The following is a 23,419-nucleotide window of genomic DNA, read 5'->3' on the forward strand; positions in this document are numbered from 1 at the left end:
AGCAGCATCTTATAGCAGCACCTCTCAATACTAGTCAACGAGTGAACAGTCAAAAACAAAAATGACAGGTTTAAGGATCTGAGCAACTTTGAAAGAGGCCAAATTGTGATGGCTAATTCTGGGTCAGAACATCTTTAAAACAGCTGATCCTGGTATATAATAGTTAGTACCTACAAAAATTATTCAAGGAAAGACAACTGGTGAACAAACAACAGGGTCAGTAGCGTCATGAACAAGTTTCATTGACTTGGAGAAAAGTGTTGGAACACATGACAAAAGTCTTCGTGCATTACAAGTTGAAAAGTGTACAGTTGAGTAGCTACAGACTAGTCAAATGCCCAAAATAACACCAGTTCCCCATTGAAAGTGCCTACAGTGGACAGATGAGTATCAAAAAATACTATAGAACAATAAAAGAAGGTGAGCCTGGTCTGATAAATGACATTCTCTTTTAAATATGAATGGCCGGGTGTATTGTTTACCTGGGTAAATGATAGTGTCAGGATACAGTGAAAGGAGGGCAGGCAATGTGTTCTGTTGTAAGAACTTGGGTCCTGGTATTCATGTGGATTTTACTTTAACACATTTCTAAAGATTGTTGAACATCAGCTGTGATGGCAATGGTTTTCCCTGATCATAGCCTTTTTTATCAGGATAATAAGCTCTACTACACAGTAACAATTGTTCTGAGCGGTTTATGGAACATGGCAAAACATTGATGTTGAACATACCTCTATCCAAATCACTCTAATCAAGTATCTGTGTATATTCAATCCTTGGAGGTCCCACCATGAAACTTACAGGACATAAAGGATATGCTGCCAATACCACGTGCAAGTTACAGATAAGAAAGTCTTGTGCAGTGCATGCCACAATGGGTAAGAGCTGCTTTGGTGGCCCATAAAATATTAGCTGGTGGCTTTAAACCTAAAACTTATCAGTGTATTTGTAATTTAGTTGTGCACTGCCTGTCTGTTTGCCTAGAAAGTAGCTTTACCTCTAGTTTCGAAAACAACAGACCTCACATATTAAATTAAATAGACTATAATATAGTTTAGGTACCCAATGAAAAAGTATACAACCACCTACATTTAAAAGCTAGCTAATTGTTCTAGTTCATATAAATTGATATTTGACTGTTCTAAAACCTGACATGCAACATGTTAACATTCTTTAACCATCAAATGTGTAAAACTGTTAAAAAAAAAGTACTAGTAAAGATTTTGCAAAGTAAACTATCACGCATGCCATATATTAAAAAGACTGTCTTTAGTACTCTGACTAAGATTTTAGAAGTTATTCATGCAGCAATCCAGATAACTAACGGTTCAAAACGTCCCTCACAAAAGTATATGAATTATATAAGCATGTGAAATGAATATACAATATTTAAAATATATATAAAAAAACAGGAGTCATGTAACCTTTCTAGTAACCTGTGATTAAAAAAATAAAAGTACCCTCTGATTAGTTAAGTATATTTGTCAAATTGGAGGCAATATGCTTTATTCAAAATGAGATGTATATAGCCTTTCGTAGAAATACGAATAATGTGCAATAATTTTATTTAAGCAAAACTGCAAAGCTAAACATTACAAAATCATGCAAAACTTCTGCCACGTGCTGGTATCTCAGGAGGGAGGGGTTAATGGTGCATTTAAAAAGGCATTAGTATATAGAAAACAAGAGCAGAAGTGACACCTGCTTGTGGAGGTGAACATTAACTCTAGGTTGCTGCAAGTCTAGTTAATTATGCATTATATTTATCTGTATAAAGGTCCTCACTGTCCCGAATCTGCAAACTCTCTGATCTGTAAACCATCTATAGGAACCTTAAACTCCAAACAAACCTTGTCCTAAAAAAGCTTTTGGCCCACATAGAAATCACAAACATATAGAAAGTTAGAGTTGTAGCAAACAAATTTGTTTGCAATGTGTTAAACTCAAAAAGTATGCATCCATTTTGAATGAAAAATCTCTAATACTGTATACATATATATTTGCACTTCACATAACTGCTAGCAGAGAACTGGGATGTACACTACCTAGAACTAAATTAATTTTAAAAATGAATTTAGCATTATTTTTTCTGGTATTAAAATAAGAATGTGAAAGTACAACAGTGAACTATCCTATTTGTGAATGATCAGTTTGCACACTTTTTATCCACCATTACCGATATGTTCACAGTGTTTTTAAGATCAAAACCCAGCTGAAAAAAACTGTTCTGGTTGATTGTGAACTATGTGATGCTAATCATACCACTGCAATGCTAAAAGGGTGTAGGCTTTTGTGACAATGTTGGTTTGTTTCCTGAACCGATAAAATGTTCCACTCTATTAACTGACTCCATAACAGTTCACTGCTGCTTTGTTCTCGACAAACCAGACAAAACTGAACTCAGTTAAAGGGAAAAAAATCAACATTCAAACACACGCTTTGCTTGAGAAGGTCATTTTTACCATGCTGTTAGGAATTCATTGCAAATATATGGACACATTAAAATAGAGACATTCTGAAACCCCCTCCTAGTAAAGGGAGACTTTAATACAGACAACAATCCTGCATATAGCAATATAGGTCAACAAACCATTATTGTTCTTACTGATTGATATATCCACAATGCATTACTCATATGTTTTAAAGCCCATGCAATAGCATGAACATGACTGCCTGTGAAACTGAGAGGAATGGTGGTACAGGACAACTAGCTTCTCTTACCAATAAGAAAACACGCATACAAAAGCCCTTTGACTAAGATGAGTTCCTAAACAAACAGTATAATTTTCTGACTTCAATGCCAGGCTTATTATTTTTTTACATATAGGAAATACAAATATACTGACTTTACTTTTACTAATAAGAATATATGAGGAATAATCTTAGTCTTTGTTTTGATAAATCTAGAGGTAAACTGTGTATTTAGGTAATCTGTATTTCACATCGTAATCAGGATAATTTCAGTACCAGATTTACACATATGTCCTGAAAAACATCAGTTTTGGAGTCATGGATATCCTAGGCTTTGAGCATAAAAATCCATTTCAATCATTTAACAACATTTTCCATGAGGGAAACAAATGCTGTGATGTATCCTCTCCTGTCCGAAGCATTGAGCTACAACTAACAAGGTGCTGTCTGTCTGGATGTCACATCTATTTGACAAAGAGCTACAAGAGACCCTGGCAGATGATAAATGGCCCCTCTCATTTCTTGAAGTTTGATAGATCTCTCGGGTCCTGATGGAGAACCAGCTATTTAAATCACAGTTCATCACTAAGCCTAAAGATAAATGGGCCTGCCAACTTTTCACTGCGGCAAGGTAATCCTGCATCTTCCCCGGGATGCTCATTAAGATGGTAGAGGACAACTTACAAAGTGCCAGCACTGTCTGAACAACTGCACAGGCTTTATTTACATCTAGTACAGCTGACAAGGACAGTTCTGCAAAAAAAATGTCTTTAGACTCGTTTTGATACAGGGACCTGTAAATATATTTCTGCAACTATTAAGATCCCATTTTGAAGGTGGTTCCCAAACAGACAAAGGCCTGGCTTAGAAATGCTGGCCAGCTAAAGAGCTACAAAATCTAAAACAATTGTGACATAAAAATCTATTGATACACACTCGCAGACATGCACATGACCCCTCCTGAAAAATGATAGGACTTTAGCCACCCAAAATGCATGTTATATTTGTTACAGACTGTGTAACAGTGAAGAAAACATAATGTATGCATAGGAATGGCACACTGCGACAAACTGCAATAAAGGGAAATAAATTTTAAATATATATCATTTCAAGAAGGTGTGTTAAAATTTTTTCCTGTTCATTTAGATCAAGGTAACAAGTTTGCAGGTAGTCCATCCTACATTACATGAATTTATTTTCTAAATTATTCCCTATAACCTATAATGTTAAACTTTATACAATTTTTTTTTATACAATTAGCCTATGCGGTTCTAAGGATGTGAATGGGGAATGGGAATGGAACTATTTAGATCTTCATGCAAATAAGGAACATTGTCAAATGCAAAATGCATTTGATGTCGCGATCTAGCTATTCTGTACCATATAGCCCCATGCAGTAGTAAAGGCAAGTGCATTATTTCATATCCAATCAGCAGCATACCATAAAATGCCTGGAAAACCCCAGCCTGCCAACGCTAAAGACAACATATACAGGGCAATGACAGAATGTGCTAGGCTATTCCTAGTCCATGCTGGTAAAAACATGTATTTTAAAACAAATCAACATATTAAGACTTTACAATTAATTGCAACTCACAAGCAGTTCACAAATTAACATGCATAGTCATCACATGCCTTTGCAAACCAGTGTTGCATTCTGAAAATAAGAGATTCTTCTCTGAATCAAGATTCTGATGTTGGCAGTGCATGCAGGTAAAACTCACAAGTTAGAAAAAAATATATAGAAGTGTATGCAGAGTATGACAAAAAAATAATGTAGACTAGAGGGTAAGTTACTAGTACTACAGAATGAATATTGTAATATTCCTTATGTGCAAAAAAAAAAAAACTTTTAAGCTCAGCTGGCACATACTTTATTACTCATAATTTCAGTAATAAAACTATGGAAGAAATAATGCGTATAAATGTGTTCTACTAAATAAGTCACTTGTGCCTGTTTCCCTAGTAGACAGATTCTTCTCACAAGTCCCAGAAATTACACAAAAACAAAACATAACACTAAATCCCCTCAAAAAACAAAAGAAAAGCAGAAGGGGGTCCGAACCATTCCTGACTAACGTTAAAAGACCGCCGGAAAATATTGTATTCCAAAATCTGCATACAGGTAATAAATGCTCACCAAGTACGATATATGCAAAGAAAATTAAATCAGGAAAACTGGTAAAAGTTAGATGTATTTTTTAATATTCACTGTTTTATGTGCAAAAGGTATGTATTTCAGATCAACCATTTTTTGATTTTTGTCTTCCTTTGCACACCACACCCTCATGCAGGTGGCATACTTATTTGCTGGTCTGGTAATTTAGCCTTTGGATTCAGCTTTGTGGCTTCTTATGTCACCTTTCAGGTTTTAGCCTGAATATTGGCCAATTAACCTTAATCATCACCTCTGTCTAACAAGCAGGGAGATGACCCATAAAATAATAATGATAGACCAGAAAGTATCAGTATCAGAGTATCAGTAGAAGAGGTGCCTGTATGGCTGCCTAACATATATGTTTTTTATTTATATTTAATACTTCTAATATGTGTAATACTTGTAGTGTTTGGAATACAATATTTTTTCATCATCAGTCATCATCGTTTACTTTATGTTCAGTCAATCATGCAACAGGCAGCCGGCCACAGGTGTCTCCAGCTGCATTTGCTGAAGGTAATGACAGGAGTTCCTATAATTCTATAGTAGGGAGCAGTTGGCACTGGAGATGAGGTGGCTGGCGCTAGATGGATCTTAGGGGGACATCCTATTTGGATATCACTGGAGCCTGCTAGAAATGCATTATTTAAAAAAAGAACAGCACATTTTTCTTCTCTTGTGTTGTTCTCAATTTTTAAAATCTGCTTTAACTCCATATGGGACCATGTACTATGTATCTTTTTCCTATTCTCTGGGGTGAGGAAGAACATTTCTTGGGGATCCCCTTAATAAAAGAGGGCTACTAAATTTTGAATAAGCTGCACAGTTGCAGACCTCCAGAATACAGGGGTTACATTGTAAGGATGAGGCCCTCTGCTCCAAAGATGGCTCTCACCATTGTTGGGATCTGGTTTTTCATAAAGGTAAGGGGGCTACATGATTTTGGCAAGACAGATTCTAGAGGCCTTTTCCAAAAAGATTTTTTGTGCCTATGAAAGGGTATATATTTTTTGAAAAAGAAAAACATTTTAGCACATCTAACCACATGTCATAAATCTTACCACCATTTACAATGTATTCTTTTTATACTACAATGAAGTGGAATTTATGAATGTGTAAAAGTGTCACATTTACAAAAATGTTTCTGATTGATGAAGCACAAAAAATCCACTGACAATATTATGTGTAGGGGCTTTGCATTGAACATAAAAAGTCATAAAAAGCACTGGCAATGGCTTACTTTAACATTCATTTTGAACTGAATCTATTATAATTTGACCTAATAAGGTTATTTAAAAAAGTCTGAACTCCGAACTATTTATGTATCTTTCTATTTGTGGCATTGCTGTTGACTATTAGTGAGTTCATAATGAGCAGGGTATTATAACTTTCATAGTAAATGATTGTTTTAAGAGTAATCAAAACGTCTAGTACAATACAGTCATTAAAAATGTGCTTATTTTTTTATTTTAGTTGAAATAACTGCAATTTGGCAATTTCAAGGGAATTCTGCCATTGTAATTAGAAGGTAAAAGAAACACATACCAGATATTTCTTTTGATACACTTAGTTTCAGAATGCAACAGTCATTTCATAGTACAGTGATTGAACACCAGCAATTTGTAGAATTAAACGAAAAAAGAAAATCTGAATAATGGTGATTGGAATTCTATGCTAGATCACTTTTACAGCCCTCACTTGTCACTGTTTCCACAACAGCAGCAATGGTTACATTTCTCAATAACCCACATGAACAAATCATGCAAGGAAACACATTACGCAAAGCTTCAAAAAGGGAGCAATACAAGCAGCAATGCACTCCCTATGTTGCAATAACTTCTCTGCAGTTTCCAAACTTGCAGGAAGTTTATTTAAAACACCCAAACCACACCCATGAAGATAGGACAGAACAGATGAATGCTGGTCATTGAATACACTTCACACAGACAAGACAAACTGGAGAGAGAAAAAGGAGGGGAGAGACCCTTTCCTCTCAAGTCACCACATTAAGCTGATGGAAGATTTATTTTTAGGAGGTAAAAGGCTATTTTGAAGAGATAATGAAAAGACAATGAACTGGAAACCTTAAACAGAGAACCAAGTACAGACAGAATATTCAAGAGAGAACAAATTACTATGATTATGCCACATTAGATGGCTATGCTGCAAAAGCAGAATGTGTTTACAGTAAAAATGTGATACACAGGGGAAAGATGAAAAGTGTAATACCTTTAAGTCATTATTTATATTAACTGTGAAATAAAATATGGTAGTCACAAAACATCTCACTATACCATTCATGCTCATGTAAAGGTTATGCATTACTAAACAAATATTTTTAAAAACAATATAAGCAACATTTTTAGCTGACACAATCTAGTGTGTGTACACAATCTTCACATGCCCTCCATCGGTATACAGCATGAAACTAAGGGGGTACTAAAGGGTGAACACTTTTTAAAACTCAAGAAAATGCCAACACTTTAAAATAATTGCTTTTTATGTATATAATTAGAAATAGGCTGCATTACTGAAACAAAGGATGCTAACCACATAGCTCTTGTAGATTTAGTTGTAACTTTACTCCGAAAGACATGTGCCTGTGAAAATCTGTATATGTAGTTTTGAATATTGATATATTCAATGCTTTAAAACAGTGCAGTTTAATTTACATGGACAACTGCTAGTCATTAAAGTAATATTATTGAGAAATGCTCAACATAATAAGTAAACCTTTGGCTGAATGTAAATGTTTAATAAACTGTACATAAACCAAAAAAAAATTTAGGCAACAAAGGTATCTGACGTTTCTAACCATATAAAAACTTACTATTGCTGAGTTATCAGAAATGATAGTGATTTTTATATCTGAGTGGAGTGACATTTCTTGCTTTATGTATCGACAGTGCTAACTGTCTGAACCTTATGGACAATTATTTAACATGGTCAAATCCACAATGAATTTGGTTTACTCTGTAATAATAGCCAGGACATGAAAAACTCTGTAAAATGCAATACTTTATCTAAATAAACAAAGAACTATTTTCCTGGTGAATTGCTTTCAAACTACCACAGATATTGACCATGTGTTGGTCTGTAAAATAATGCTCCTAGTATTTTATATATATTTAAGAAGCTTGGTACTTTGGAACTTTCCATTAGAGTGTTGTTTATTACATACTGGCCCACTCCATCTAAAAACATTATTTCATACTTGTAGAAAATACACAGTGAATATATAAATAAGATAAAATAAGGTGGATATGGCACTAAAATGAATGGTCTGCCTATTATATACTGGCTCACACCTCCTATCTAGCAACACTGTTTTTATTTTTGAACAGATTAAATACATACGCCTGTATATAAATGAAACAAAACATTAACACCTTAAATTCCACGCATTAGAGTGTGTTGTCACGGTTCTTCGGATAGGATGCTGGAAATGCTGAGGATTTTAGCATACTCAGCACTCTCAGGATCTCACCAGAGGGACCAAGACATCACACACTCTAGTCCAAAGTCTGGCTATGGTTTTTTTTTTAACTTTTCTCTACATGTAATTTTAATTCTAATAGGCATTATGCAGCATTGTTAGCTGGGAGGTGTTAAGCAACATGTATGAAGCAGACCTTTGCTTTTAGTTTCACTTAAATTTACCTTGTTTATGCACTAACCATTGCATCATTACAAAGGTATATCACAGCAATCTCTGTTCATACATGATTGAGTCCTACCCCACTTTTGAGGCACACTTCTTTCCAACTTTTTAATATTGCTTGTAGTAGAAAAAATACTGCTGCACTTCCTGATTTTAGAATAAGTTTTAATACCATTTTATGAGCCATAGGGTGACGGAATGGCATATAACAATATTTAGGATATAATACTCATATTATATAGAACAAATATGTAAATTTAAGGGGCCATATTTGGCTGCTGTCACATAAGACATGCTTTTGGTTCCAAGAACAAAACATGTTTAATATCTTGATATGCTGCATTCATAACTAACATGAGTGTGATGTTTTTCTGGGTGACTAGGGGGGATTTCATAGGAATTTCATTCCAGGGTAGGGTTTAAAAGGGATGTTGGCTAAGGTCATCCAGGACATGAAGTAACAATGTACAAACTAAATGTAATAAATGGCATCAATGCTGAAGACTGAGACACTGGGATAGATGGGGAGCAGTGGGAAAGACATAAATCATGACATAGACAGACAAAAAACATTGCCACAGACAGTGCAACCTGGGGAAACAAAGACCTAACAATGACAATTTCCATTATTCATTGATGACAGAAACACAAGTCTGCCTCTAACCCCATAGATGCCAGTGACAAGTGGTATTCTAGCCTGCTGGCAGTAAAGGGATTATCAAGATTCCTGCAAAGAAGTTAGAGCGACAGCGGGAGGGTAGGAATATGCAGAGCATTGACAGATAGGTACACTTAGGCTTATTTAGTTTCACCTTGGTGGATGAGCATATGTATTCTTGTACATCAGCAGTGCACAATACATATATAAAGGTGTACAGAATTATATAGAAACACATACACATATAGGTGCATGTATACCCTTCTGTATACATATGTTATAAACTATATGTACAGTATTCATGCACCTATACCAATTTATATCTATATACACAGATGCATCTGATAAAATATAAGGCAAAATGGGTGACTTTTGTAGTGACTTAGGATTAGATGATTAATTTTTTAAAAGTGCTGTGTCTCTGTGAACTGCACATATACCAATAAATAACCTTTTATACAGAGATTAGACTCATAAATTATATTGATATTCAGTTCATGTTCACTACATTATGTATCTTTCACATCTACAGGTGTATATAAATATATATCCAAAAGTACATATATAAATATATCTTATATATGTACTTATGTATTATGTATGTATGCGTATGTGCACAGATGAGGAATTAGGAGACAGCCAGAGTTTTTTTGTGTGTTAATCTTCAGAAGGAGCTCCTGATTATGAGTCCAGAGGTGAGGAGGAGAGGTTAGGGTGAAGTTTGGTGAAGGAGGGTTAGGCACAGTTAATGTGGAAAGCCATACCGCTTTCTGCTTCTGCAAACAACAAGAAAAAAATATAGATTTCCAATCAAATATCTTGATAAGAAATTCATGGACACCAAGACATCCCCAGCCTTCCCATAAATAATACAAAATATTAATGAAAACAGAAAATTAAATAGACACAAATATTATAAACAAAATCTGTGTGCAGAAAATTACTGCTTCATACCTCTCCATTTCACTCCCTGTATAATTATTCTTATAACACTTACTTTGTTATAAATGTTTAATAACTCTAAATTTGCTTTAGCAATCATTAGACCGTAGTAAAATCACTTTCACCCAGTATGCAATTAGGCTGAATAATTGTAAGGTTTTCCTTTATACTAGTAACCAAGTGAAACCTGTTACTTGCCACACTCAAAAAGTCCACAGCTAGCCAGATCAAGTTTTTGTAAGGCCAAAGTTATCTGTTGCAAATTTTTAGTCCATGTTCCATCAAGAATGTCTCAATTGTGTATCAGACTAATTAGTAAACCCTCTAAAGCTGGGTACACACGTGCAATAGTTGTTGTTGGAAAGGATCTTTGACAATCCTTTCCAAAGACTAAGGACTGCACCCTGCTGCGCTCTCCCCCTCTTCACTTTCATTAGGATCAGTCGTCGACCAATGTCCATGGATCCGCCAGAATGGTCGTTCAGACGATGGACAATGGGCGCTGTACACACACCAGATTCTTATCCGATATCGACCCTGAGCTGATTATCAGACGAGATCCATTTGACGTGTGTACGTAGCCTTAGTGCACTGCGTGGCATGAATTAAATTATAATCCAAAAAAATCTTAATTATTACAACCTATATGCAGTATTGTTCCTTAAATCACAAACAAAATGCTTAATTTAACTTAAAAAAAATAGCTAGACTATACTTTATATGTGAGTATAATAGTATTTCCAGTCTGTTTGTGCTGTATACTGAGCACGCAAATACAAAGGACGTAAATAGACTTTGATAGGGTCTACTTAAAGAAAAAAGGAAAATTCTACTAAGCACATAAACCAAAGTGTGGTCCTACACAAGTTTTTAGTAAATAATTCTGAATAAATGTAATATTCTGTCAAGTAATTAAATTTATTTTGCACATAAATGAGTACTGGAGAGGTATGTAAGCATATGGTTCTTGAAAAAGCAGAAAAACAGCTAAGTGTTAGGTTTAGACAAATAATTAAAAAACAGCAATAAACATAAAAGTGAGGTAGGAAATTAACAAAGGGTCAAAACATAAGGGTGGGGAAAGTTAGTTATAACATAACAGCAAATCAATTATCAGCAAATCAGGGACTGGTGGCTGATTGGCTTTTTATTTGAATATGGTTCACAGCAAAAGAGTGGAGTGAGGTGGTTAAGCAGGATTGGAGCATGAGGGCTTAAGATGTACTTGCGCAAGCAATGTCACATGAGAAAAATCATGTAACACAAGGTTTAGATTTGGCATTGGTACTAGGTGAGCGATGTCATATTTAGGTTCCATGTATTGTATAAATCTTCTTGAATTTGAATTCAGTATGCAATCATATATATGCATTCAGTGAATAAAATAAAAACGTACTGATTTCAAAGTAAGAAACATAGGAAAGATAACCTCATTTTAACTTTCACTCTGGTCTTATTTCTATAAGTAAAACCTTCATCAATGCAGTCAGACAAAGCCTAACCAAAATAGCAAGGCAATTGCCCCCTCCACAGCAGGATCTGTTTTAAATGGATGTAGACATAAAGTGTTGTTTCTTGTGAGTTTTGAGGACCCTGTTTTAACAAACTATGCAGACTCATAAAACTGAGGAAGGAAAGGAATGATATAGAAATGTTTTGTAAGGCATCTTTCAAGTCATGACTTACCTGCTTTCCCCTTTTTCAGATTTGTATTCTATGGCTATCATCAGTAACTTCAGCTTCACATAGCACAACCTGAAATGTCCAAGGATAGAGCAGAATGATGGAAAAAAATAAAGAGGGTAACATTAAAACCATCAGAATAATTTATTGCTGATAGCAGACCTTCCTTATTCATTCTAGAAAGTATCTGGAAAGAGTACAGTGAAACTATGAACATAAATATGTTAAGATGGGATCATGATTACACAGCTAAATTTTTTTTATCAGTGTTAACTAATTTGTCACTTGAAAAGTGACTAATATAACTAATATTCTGTACATTCAGGATAACTGTGTGTCTTAGCACTATGTGTTTTAATATGTCTGCCATTGTACTTGCTCTGTTATTACCAAGCATCTTTCCATGATGTTTTAGGGTTTCTTTATTAGCGTACTAATCGCACACTACACACGACTTCTTCTGTACACATTTGGGGAAATGTTTCGTACTTACTCACACACCGCAGGAAATGAGAGCCCAACAAATGCACTGGATAGATATTCTGTATACATCTCATTAGCTACACCTTCCAAATAATATTTTTGCCATGTATCTTCTTCAATCTGTCAGAAACAACACAGGTTAGCTAAGCATTTAAAGATGATTCAGTCAAGTAAAGCACACAATACATATAGATAATATTTTATTTCAAGCTCTGCATTATTTGGTTCCCAATGTCCTTTTTTAAGGCTGTTTTAGCAAAAGTGTCTACAATGCTATGGCTACATAAAGGGCTATTTCTAGCTCTGGGTGACCAGGTGAAGGTGGGGTCTCCACTGGGAAGGCACCGGCACTGAATGGGTTTCCGAGTGGCAGTCTGTCAATGCAGGGAGAGTCTTAACTGGGAGGGATTCTGCGCTGCACCTAGTGGGAGTTTGAATTGTGGGGGTGGCCTGCACTAAGGGTGAAAGGAAATCTCTACCAGATTACTGAAACTGAAATGCTACATCTGAGTGTTGAAGAAGCAGAATGATGTGCTGTGTACAGAAAATCGGGTGCAAGTGAAACTTGAGCCAGATGGCTTCTGAATGTGGTAGATAGGTAAGCGTGGCAGAGAGAGAGCGAGTGAGAGAGAAAAAGATAAAGGGAGGCAATCAGGGGGACCAAGGGGCTATGAAGAGGGGTGTGCAGGTCAGAGCTGTGAAGGTGGGGGGTTTTTGTACGAAGGTCAGACAGCTATGAAGGCAGGTGTACAGAGATCTCCGCAGTGAAGGGGGTGTGTGCAGAATCTTCTCACTCTGTCTGCTATTTACATAAGAAACTGCCCCGACTGTATATCAGGTAAGACCGGCATCAAAAAAAAATTTAACTCATGCAAAATGAAACTCTTGTCCGACGTTTTTTTTTACACAGATAAAATATTTAAAAAATATTTTACACATGTTTCCTGGCCCAATTTATAATTAACATATTTTTCATCAAAGTTTTTGATGCAAACAGTAGCTATGCTTTCACCCTGCACACAATATACAAAAAGGCTGTAATTGTAAATGTGTCCCTTACGATAAAACACATTCATATTACCATACTTAGCTGAGGAAATACAAATGTAAAACGTGATATACCAGTTCTACCATAACCCATTATGACTTTTCATTATCTGCTGTATATAGCAAATGTTTATGAATATTGATGTATGCTAATTTTCTAAAAAATAGACCTTCAACTGGAACATTTAAACACTTTAAAGATGTACACGAAGGTAAAAAATGTAGGAATTAAAGCTCATACCTTTATGAAGGAACGCATAGAGAAGAGGTTTGCAAGCATGGTGGATAGGCCCTGTGCCAGACAGCTCTGAGCTATGAAGCCCAGCTTCAGCTCAGCTAGACAAATGGCATCATCTCCTTCTTTCCAATTCCAGCTGGGGATGTTTAGTAGATGAGCCTGAAGCGCAATAAACCAGAGCAGTGTAAGCAAAAGGGAACATAAAAAAGGCCCATACAAAATGACACAAGACAATGGGCCTGATTTTTTAAAGCTCCTCAAGGCTGGAGAGAATACATTTTCATCAGTGAAGGTGGGTGACCCAGCAAACCTAGAATGGATCTTGTCCAGGATTCAAATTATTTGCTAGCAAATGACTTTGGAGAAATCCATCCCAGGTTTGCTGGATCACCCAGCTTCACTGATGGAAGTGTATCCTCCTCAGCCTTGGAGAGCTTTAATAAAACAGGCCCAATGTGCAAGGACAATTTGCAAATTGCAGTGACCCAATAAAATTTGAGTTTTTCTATATTAAATCACAGAGAAGTTGATGGATTAGTATGTTAGAGATAGAGTTACTGGACTTGGCCAATGTTTACTTCACAGCATAAGCCAAACAGTCTTGAAAACATGTGGATGAATGCTAAATTTCTTGTATATCTTTATAGTTTAGAATGGAAAATGTATCAACTAATTTTCCTATCTTGGCAACTCATAAAGGATCTAAAACAAAGAATTTATGAATGAAGCAAATCAAATTCTTCACCATACCTAAAGCCCAACTGTAACTACTGTTTTTTTGTTCTGTACAGAGTGGGGAATGGTTAGATACCAGTTTTATTCTCATTGCTCCTATCAGTGCTCCTATCAGTAATTAAACCCCTTTCAGGAAAGGATGTGGTGGGAAAGAATGCCAACAGGGACACGGAAAAAAAAACTTATTTTTGCAGAGCAGGAAAATGTTTATTGTTAATGATGCCCTAGATGATGGCATGATCCTTCTAGAATGTAAGCTCCTCAGGGCAGGGTCCTCTTCTTCTCTTGTGTCATTGTCTGTAACAGTCTGTCATTTGCTACACCTATGTAATGTACAGCACTGTGTAATATGTTGGTGCTTTATAAATCCTGTTTATTAACCACTCGACCGTTAAACCCAACCTTGGTTCGGATTAAAAAAAAATTGCAATTATCGATAAACCCGAACTTTTCTCGCTATATGAAAATACAGTGAGAAAAGTTCGGGTTTATCGATCACTTACCTAGTCCCGCTGTGATCATCCAGCGTCATTCTCCAGCGTCGTCCTCCAGCGCCGGGTGCCTTCTCCGAGAAGAAGCCGGCCGGCTTCTTCTTCTCCGTCCGTAGTCTGTACGTGTCTCTCGGCGATGACGTCAGCGCGTGTGCGGGAACTTCAAATTCAAACTCATTCAAACACATTTTGTATTGGATTAAATACAAACTCCTGTATACAATCCAATACAAAATAATTTAAAATAAATACAAAGTATGTAATTGGTAAATTTAAACTCTCATTTTGTTTTGGATTGAATACAAAGTCCTGTATCCAATCCAATACAAAATAATACAAAATATATTTATGTGTTTTTGTCTATAGGTATGTGAGGTTGGACTCTAGCACTTGGGAGGTGTTTTAGAAAAATATATTACTATACATTATACCGAATTATCGCATTTTCAGTATTTTTCATTTGTTTATGTATTCTTGTTTAAGCTGATTTTTGTGTCTTTTATTTAATTTTAATAAAAGTAATTTTCTTTTTACATGATTGTGTGTTTCAAATATTTTTTATATTCATGATATCTACTAGAACCCTGTTCGAACATATTTCTGTAAGTTACAGGTCTACAATTTTAAAAAAAAATTTCATGAAAAACAGTGTACTGCTTTTGGTACAGAAATCTAGACATCAGTGTAACGCCCAGGTGGTTATTAATAATATTAATAATAATATTAATAATGCCCATGCCTTCCTACACTGGTGATGCATGCAACCCCTTTTCTTTTACAGGTGTCACTGGGACATGAAAAGGGAGGGTTTTACCAAAAGGTGTCACAAGGATGATCACAGTAGAAAGCCAACAGAAATTTGAACTCTTCTACACTCTCTCTAAAATTTTTAAAAATAGGAATGGGCTTAGGCTTAAAAAAATAATCAAAAAAATAATATTTTCACCTTGTTGTGATATTGCAGCATCTGTGTAATAATCCGGATCTTTGGATGATAGTTTTTTATTGAGATAACTCTGGAAGGTAAAAGACAGTAGAAATACGTTAAAAAGGTAAAATATTTACCTTAATAATAATAAGTATAAACAATAATTTAATCTCATGATTCCAAATTTAAAATAAAAAATTGATATGCTAAAATATATATCATTATTGAAGCTTAGTTGTTTTGAATATTGTAACTTCACCCAGAGCAACATTTATCCCCATAGACAAGAAATAAACTGAACATATGCAATAATGAGAAATCACATGCTATTTATTAAAGCTTTTTAAAGAGCACCATTCAAAGGAGAAACCACTGATAAACAACAATAACTTTATTTTACAAAATAATGTCCTTGAAAAATAAAGCATACCCTCTTTAATGATGTAGTATTGCATACCAGGAGATAACTACTAAATCATTCTGTTCTAGTCCTGAGAAAAAGATTGAAAGCTTCTTTCAAAAGAGGTGTCTCTTGGCAACGCTTCCAAGGAAGCCATACTTGTTCAGTCTTTTTCTATTAGTACTGTCATGAATCTTAACATTCAACATGCTAACTGTGGCCTGCAGATTCTGAAATGCAGCTCTTGGGTATTTAGTAATTAGACCTTGGGGTCAATTTGCTGGGACGTCCATATTCTTTTCTTACTGTGGAATGATGAACTTCAAATTGTTTGGAAATGGTCCTAAAGAGCAAACACTTCTCCAAGATCATTTCTAATGCCTTTCTGCCTTGACATTGTGTAAATGATCCAGACCTGCTAACTGTCAACACTTCTGTGAATCAAATTAATTTGAATAACATCACCTGACTGCTATTTACCCCATTGATTTCGATGGAAATTGAAAGGGGGTACTTATTTTAATCACATGCTGCTTCTGTATTTCAAAATTGTATAACTTTCCTAGTGGTCAGTAGAAATGGTAAGGCAGAAAAGGTGTCATGTAGGTCCTAGTGCCAGCAAGGCTCATACAAGCATATATTTTTGTCACTTGCCACTGATCAGTTTTAGTATCAGTACTAGTACTGGTGTCACTAATTAAGTAATGTTTTGCAGTATGTTCTATACAGTCTTTTACTGGAGAGAAGAACAAGCATTACCCTTATTTATTACCGGTAAATCCTATAAAAGCCACAATGTTGATAATGTGATGCCCGACTGCATTTCTATTTTGAAAGATCACCCAAATGTTGGCATGATGACATTATATGACGTTTAACACCCAAGGTTGGAAGTAATAGTTTTTTTATTTATCAAACACTTGAACATTTCACGGTATTGCCGTTTAAGTTTACCTACTTTGAGCAGTAATGAAATTCTTTTCCATACCATTATGTATTTCACATTTTAGTTAGCATTTTTTGGCTTTTTAAATTACATGTCCTTGTACCTCATTATGTTTGATGCATCTTCAGCATCAGGGTCAGCGCAGTACTTGTTGGCTAGGATCAAGCAGGCATCTGCTGATTCAATCTAAAAATGATAGTATTGATAAAATGACAACTAACAATCATCATGACAATGATTTACACATCACGTTATCATGAAATGCTGTAAACAATGAAAGTAAAATTTGTTTCCAAATACTGACACTATTGCTGGTAAACCACACTCATTTTAAACAGAGGATTTAAAGTCCACGCCACCAGCCATAATATAAACTTTGCTAACTAATACTAAACAATATAGGAATAGAGACTGGATTTCTTTGTATTGCCGAAGCAGGACATTAACAGTACATACCAACAATGAGCTTTAATGCAAAAATCTTCAATTAGATTCCTGTAGTGTATTGGTTACTTTTGAATGCCATCTTATTTTATTTTTTATTTTATTTTTTCTTTGTTTTATTTTTGTACATGGTTGATTTTTGTAACTGTTGGTATTATCAATAAAACCAAATAAAAACATTTGAAATAAAGTTTGCTAACTAAAGAATATCAGAAATATAAAAAATCTTTTATTACTTAACTCACAATACATACTGACAAAGTTGTATACCTTTGAGAACTGTATTGCTGAGATCACTGAGCCTGCATATGCTAAAATAGGGGAAAACCATAATAAATTTTTGGTTGTGCCAATCCTTTATTTTTATTCTTATTCAAGTTTTTGGCATGGGGAAAATGGAAGAACAGGCACGATACAACAACATTGTTGTTGTAAGTTGTGACATTCCTTTAGCGTAGACTTGTGCACAAGTGCTACTGGAGGCTGCAAGCACTAGGTCTGTTATTTTCCTAAAATTTGACCTAGATCATTGATGCGACTAGTGGAGTAAGAGAAAGTCCTTACCAACATAATAAGAGAAGATTTTCAGCACCTGAAACCCAAGGCTCCACAATTTTTATTTTCCCATTCTGTAAATTATGCATATACAGAGATGTTACTTGTAGGTAGGGGTTCAGTTACTTACCCAACATAACAGGAAAATATGCAGCTGTAGGGCTACAACAAACAAAAACTCTTTATGCCCAGTGACACCACTCACATTATATTGAGGCTCTCACCAATCCATAATGCTTGGGATTTAAGCCTGGAGCAAAAGATGCAATGAAGTGATGGCCAAGGTACTCACTTAGCATTTCACCACTTCACCACCACCAGTATTTCTCCAGTGTTTTTTTCTCTTTTATTCACCTTGCCTTTTATGCAGCCTTATCTACACAATCTACATAGCTTAGGTGGCTCACATACTCCACCTGAGCATAATTTTAACTACTATTTAATTTTGTCTAATTTTGTTTGTTTTGCAGATCACTTACAATAATACTCAGGAGGTAATAAAAATGTTTTTATCAAAATGAAGAAAACTGCAAATAAAACCCTCCGCAAAGTTTTCGACTGCATTCTAAATGAACAATAGCGCTAAAATATTGGCAGATCATTTTACCTTTACTCTTGCGAGGTCATGAGGATTCAGGACAGATCCCTGGTAAAATTCTACCTGAGTAAAGTGCCTCTTGAAGAGAGCTTCTAGCTCCAAATTTGGGGATATGCTGCAGAAAAACATAATTATAGGTGATAAATTACATGAAAATATGCAGTTTCTATGGTAACTTTATCTGATGAGTTGTTGTCCTTCATGAAGAGTCATTGGGCATGTTATCAGTTCTCCTGTTTAGAATTTCCTGAATGTTCAATAATTGATAAAATGTAAACTACTATGTAAACAAGGTACGATTAGTCAAAGAATACAAAAGCAAAAAGATATGGTACTTTTAACGGCAGTGGATATTATAAAAAATTATCATATATCTTTTATTTCTTTCATTAAAAATCAACAATTAAAAGATACATGCCTCTTCCCCTGTACCAAATTTTAGGAATCTAACTGACATTCCAACATACATGGGTTACACAGTACACATTACATTGAGAACATCCGACGCGTTTTGCAGACTATGTCCGCTTCCTCAGGGATGTAATTGGTACAGCTAGTAGATGTATCAGCACTACAACATGATACAAAAAACAATAAGTACAATTCCATTGTATACATAATTTCTTCAACATAACTAAATTGTTCTATACATACCAAAGGTTGTAACAATCACTAGTATGCCTATTCCCCTGGTATGAAGACAGGCAAAAGGCAGGATTAAAATCACAACATACAGAGATGGCGGTGTCCCATTTATGTTCTCCACAGTAACATTCAGTACTTCTCCAATTATTATTGGTAATGCTTACTCCATTGTGGAGTATTCATAACCATTAATCTTCAAAAACTAGATTCAATCACTGTGTGAATATAACCAATAAGTACATAGGTGAGATGTCCTAAGTTATCTATATACATGTATATATCTATACAGACATATATATTTTGATATAAAACATATGCCTCCCCATATAACCATACACTGGAGCCATATCCTTTTGTTGGAAGTCACTAAACCAATTCTATTCTATGTGACTATATCATCCTATCATTATGCAAGATGGATACCACTCCATCTTACCTGGATCACCACAACTCAACCACTCCACAAGAAGAACATTCCACCATATGCATTGTCCCAAAATCTAAGGAACAAGCAAGGAAGGAGGGGGGCGTCCTTCCAATACAGATTGTTTCATTATTTACTATTTTATTTATTATTGGTATCCAAGACCATATGGCTAATCCAATACTAACGTTCCCAAGCATTAAAATTCCCCAAAGGTATCAAAAACAAATGGGACTATGTCAAATATCTATTAGTGTTATAACACAATATTACAGCAAAGAATTATACAAAAAACATCTCTGTACTTACAATAATTTCATCCATAATAGCCTTGCAATTAGATTATAAGGAGAACTGCCATCCTCTGTGACACATGTATAATGTGAGTGTATAATGTTGTGAAAATTCCGCCCTCACGTATCGCGGCACCAGGAAATCTCAGGGTTCTCAAAGTGGCTTCTTACCAGTTTGTTGCTTAGTAATGGTGCCTTTCTATTTGTGGTTTGTTTGATAATTACTTCCTAATTTTCAAATCACTTGTAAGTAAAGGCCAATATTTTAACATAATGTGTTTGATCTGTTCATTTACTTTGGAGTATGTAGTGATGAATCTTAGAGTGTTTTCCTTCCGTATAGATTTTTTTGAAAACAATAAATTCCGTTGGTTCAGTGTTTACACTTTTTGATAGCTTTTTTCAAGATCTTTTTACTGTATCCTCTATTTGATAATTGATCCCGCAATTCTTTGTCTGTAACTCAAATCATCCTTGTTTGGACAGTTCCTCCTTACTCGCAAGTATTGCGAGTAGGGGATACTGTGAATAAGCGGGGTTGGATAAGCACTTGTGACAAATAGTATCGTATTGCCTGCCGTTGATTTACGATATAGAGATGAGCCAAGTACGTTGTGGATATATATCCAGAAAGGTTATACAAGTGAAACTATGGTCCATCGTATATTTCAAAGTATATTTATTAATCTGAACCCTCTCAAAGAACTCCTTGAATAATTCAGGGAATCTGTCCATATAATGAAGACGTCATCTATAAACCTACGCCACAGAACAATGTGGCATAGGTACATAGATAAGGCCTCGTCCGCGAAAAGGTCCGTTTCCCAACCTCCTAAGTATAAGTTGGCATAGCTCGGGGCACAACAAGTGCCCATTGCCATGCCACCAATCTGTAAATACAAGTCATCATCAAACAAAAACACATTCCTAGTAAGTATATTTAATATTTTTAATTGTTTTTGCTTTTGTATTCTTTAATGTATGTTGGCAGGATTACTTATTAAGTGTTAGAAAACCAGACAATATACATGATAAAAAAGGTACAAATTATCCTCTATACATTGACTTAAACAATGTATTTTAAACTTTACTTCACATGCATAACAATATTTTATTTTATAATGGTAATACAACATTTGGTGAATACCTAGTCTTCATTGTTTTTTATATATATAGGTTGTCATTTGTTAAAACAAGGGTAATCAAGAAATAATTAGGTAAGTAGTGATTAAATAATATGAAAGATTTACTAAAGGAGTACATAATGTTCACACAAAAAATGATCACTGGTAAACAGCATGAAATTGTGTTCATTTCAAATACTGAATTATGTGTGAGAGACAAAAATGTGTTTTTGCAACAACAATGATGGTTGATTACAGCTTCACAGTGAATAAAAAGAGAAAATTCTTTTGTTATTTTGTTAAGTAAACAGCCATTACTCTTTTAGTAAAAATAATACCACAAATTAACTCTAATCACTAAGAAAGATCTTCTAGAAGCAACACTAAAAAGTAGAGAATAAGTGTGTACAGACCACACTCTAACCCTTTGCAGATATAACATGAAAGGTTACCCACTTGTGCAGGAATACGATCTCTACATTGACATCATCCCGATCCTTGTGCAAGAAATCCTTCAAGAAGTTGGATACGCTCTCTAAAGTGATATGACCACAGACCACAATATGCCTAAAACACAAAGGAACCATTAAGAAAAACAGTCCTGAGACAGGGTTGGCAAAAGGGGAATCCAAGGAATCAGCCATTAATAAAATGGCATCTTCAAGGAGATCCAGAGCCAGATGCTAAGGGAAAAAAAAAGGTTTACATAAAACAGTTCTATGGCCAGGAAAATAAAAAGGTCTAAAAACTTGATTTTCTAACTTAAACATCTTCATTATTTCCACCTAACTGTAATATTGATGACAAAATATAAACGTTAAAGAAGCAGAGGGTGGTTAACCTCTATTTGAAAACACAAACCAGAATTAAATAAGCTAAGTATATATATTACAATAAAAATATATTAATGAACTAATCAATCTGACAAAACATCACTCTGTGCAGCACCTTATATAAATCACACCCCCTAGAGCCCCTCTCACACATATGCACATTCACATTATGGGGCTGATTTGTTTAGACTGGAGAGGATACACTTTCGTCTGTGAACCTGGGTGATCTAGCAAACCTGGAATAGTTTTGTTCCAGGATTACTAACAAATAGCTAATGGCTTTAAAGAAATCAATTCCAGGTGTGCTGGATCACCCAGGTTCACTGATGAAAGTGTATCTTCCCCAGCCTTGGAGAGCTTTATTAAATCAGGCCCTATGTGTTACAGTGAGATGCATTAGGTCAGCCTATTGGATTGACTAGACTGCCTAACATACAACATCAATACAAATATTGGACTGTGCAATGTATTATACGGAGTTGCAGCTAGGGATTGTGCATTAGGGTGAATGGTAATGCAAAGCAAATATGTAAATGAGTCCTTATATACCATACTAACAGGAGATAAATCACATTTCAACATTCCATTTTATAACTGAAAACATTTTTAAAAATGTAAATTATTATACCTAATACATATTAATCTAACATAATCTAATAAATATTCTGGTGTGCATTTCTAACAATTTTGGTAAGACTTATTTTAAAATATTAAGGAAATGTTAGGAAAACTTTTGTAATACATACATAATGCAAGCTGTTTATAAAAATAAATCGGATTAGAATAATCAAACTTTAAGCAAACCTGTATTCTAAACACAAATCAAGTCAAGATTCAACAAATTAAAAGGTAATGTAAAAATAACTGTAAATTAATGATTTTTTCTTTATAACTAAATGGTTAAATAACCATTGTTACAGAATTAGCTGTGTTTCCTGTCTAAGGACTCTAAGGCAGAGCTAGACAGTCAGTGACTCAGCCTGAACAGTGAACCTCCTGTTTGGGTTCCTAGAAGGTGAAAATCAAAGAATCAGTACTCAAGAGAGAGATTATTAGAGTCCCATTCTTCCCGTTCTTCTGTTTATTGAAGAACATTTATCACTTTAACTATGAGTTGAATTTAGAATACAAGTCTACTTTAAATACTGGCAATTCTTAATCACAAATGTAAACAAGCTTAAAAACATTTACCATAGTACAACATCACCAAGTACAATTACCAAGCTGTTATCTCCTATGCTTTTTTTTTTAATTAGAAAATGTATTCAAATATGAACCATGGTATGTCTAAATTAATAATATATACAGCAAAGCCACTGTCCCTGACAATATCACAAACCCATTGGTTTTATTGACTGCTAGATATGAGGTTCTTACAAGCAAAACTAAAACCTAAAGAACACGAATTAACACTTTCAACTCACTTAAAAATCATAAGATCT

At 34.9% G+C, this 23,419-nt stretch overlaps 1 protein-coding gene across 1 annotated transcript in view; it reads right to left on the minus strand.

The window, feature by feature from the left end:
• KCNMA1 (potassium calcium-activated channel subfamily M alpha 1) overlaps nt 1-23,419 on the minus strand; it is a gene marked incomplete in the record, with an annotated part of 294,379 nt that overhangs the window by 75,058 nt on the left and 195,902 nt on the right. The window contains 7 exon segments of the mRNA XM_072424926.1: nt 11,797-11,865; nt 12,287-12,396; nt 13,565-13,720; nt 15,734-15,803; nt 17,165-17,247; nt 18,668-18,773; nt 21,601-21,711. Coding sequence (XP_072281027.1) covers nt 11,797-11,865; nt 12,287-12,396; nt 13,565-13,720; nt 15,734-15,803; nt 17,165-17,247; nt 18,668-18,773; nt 21,601-21,711 — 705 coding nt within the window.

This window comes from Pyxicephalus adspersus, chromosome 10, assembly GCF_032062135.1.
Source record: "Pyxicephalus adspersus chromosome 10, UCB_Pads_2.0, whole genome shotgun sequence".
Taxonomy (NCBI): domain Eukaryota; kingdom Metazoa; phylum Chordata; class Amphibia; order Anura; family Pyxicephalidae; genus Pyxicephalus; species Pyxicephalus adspersus.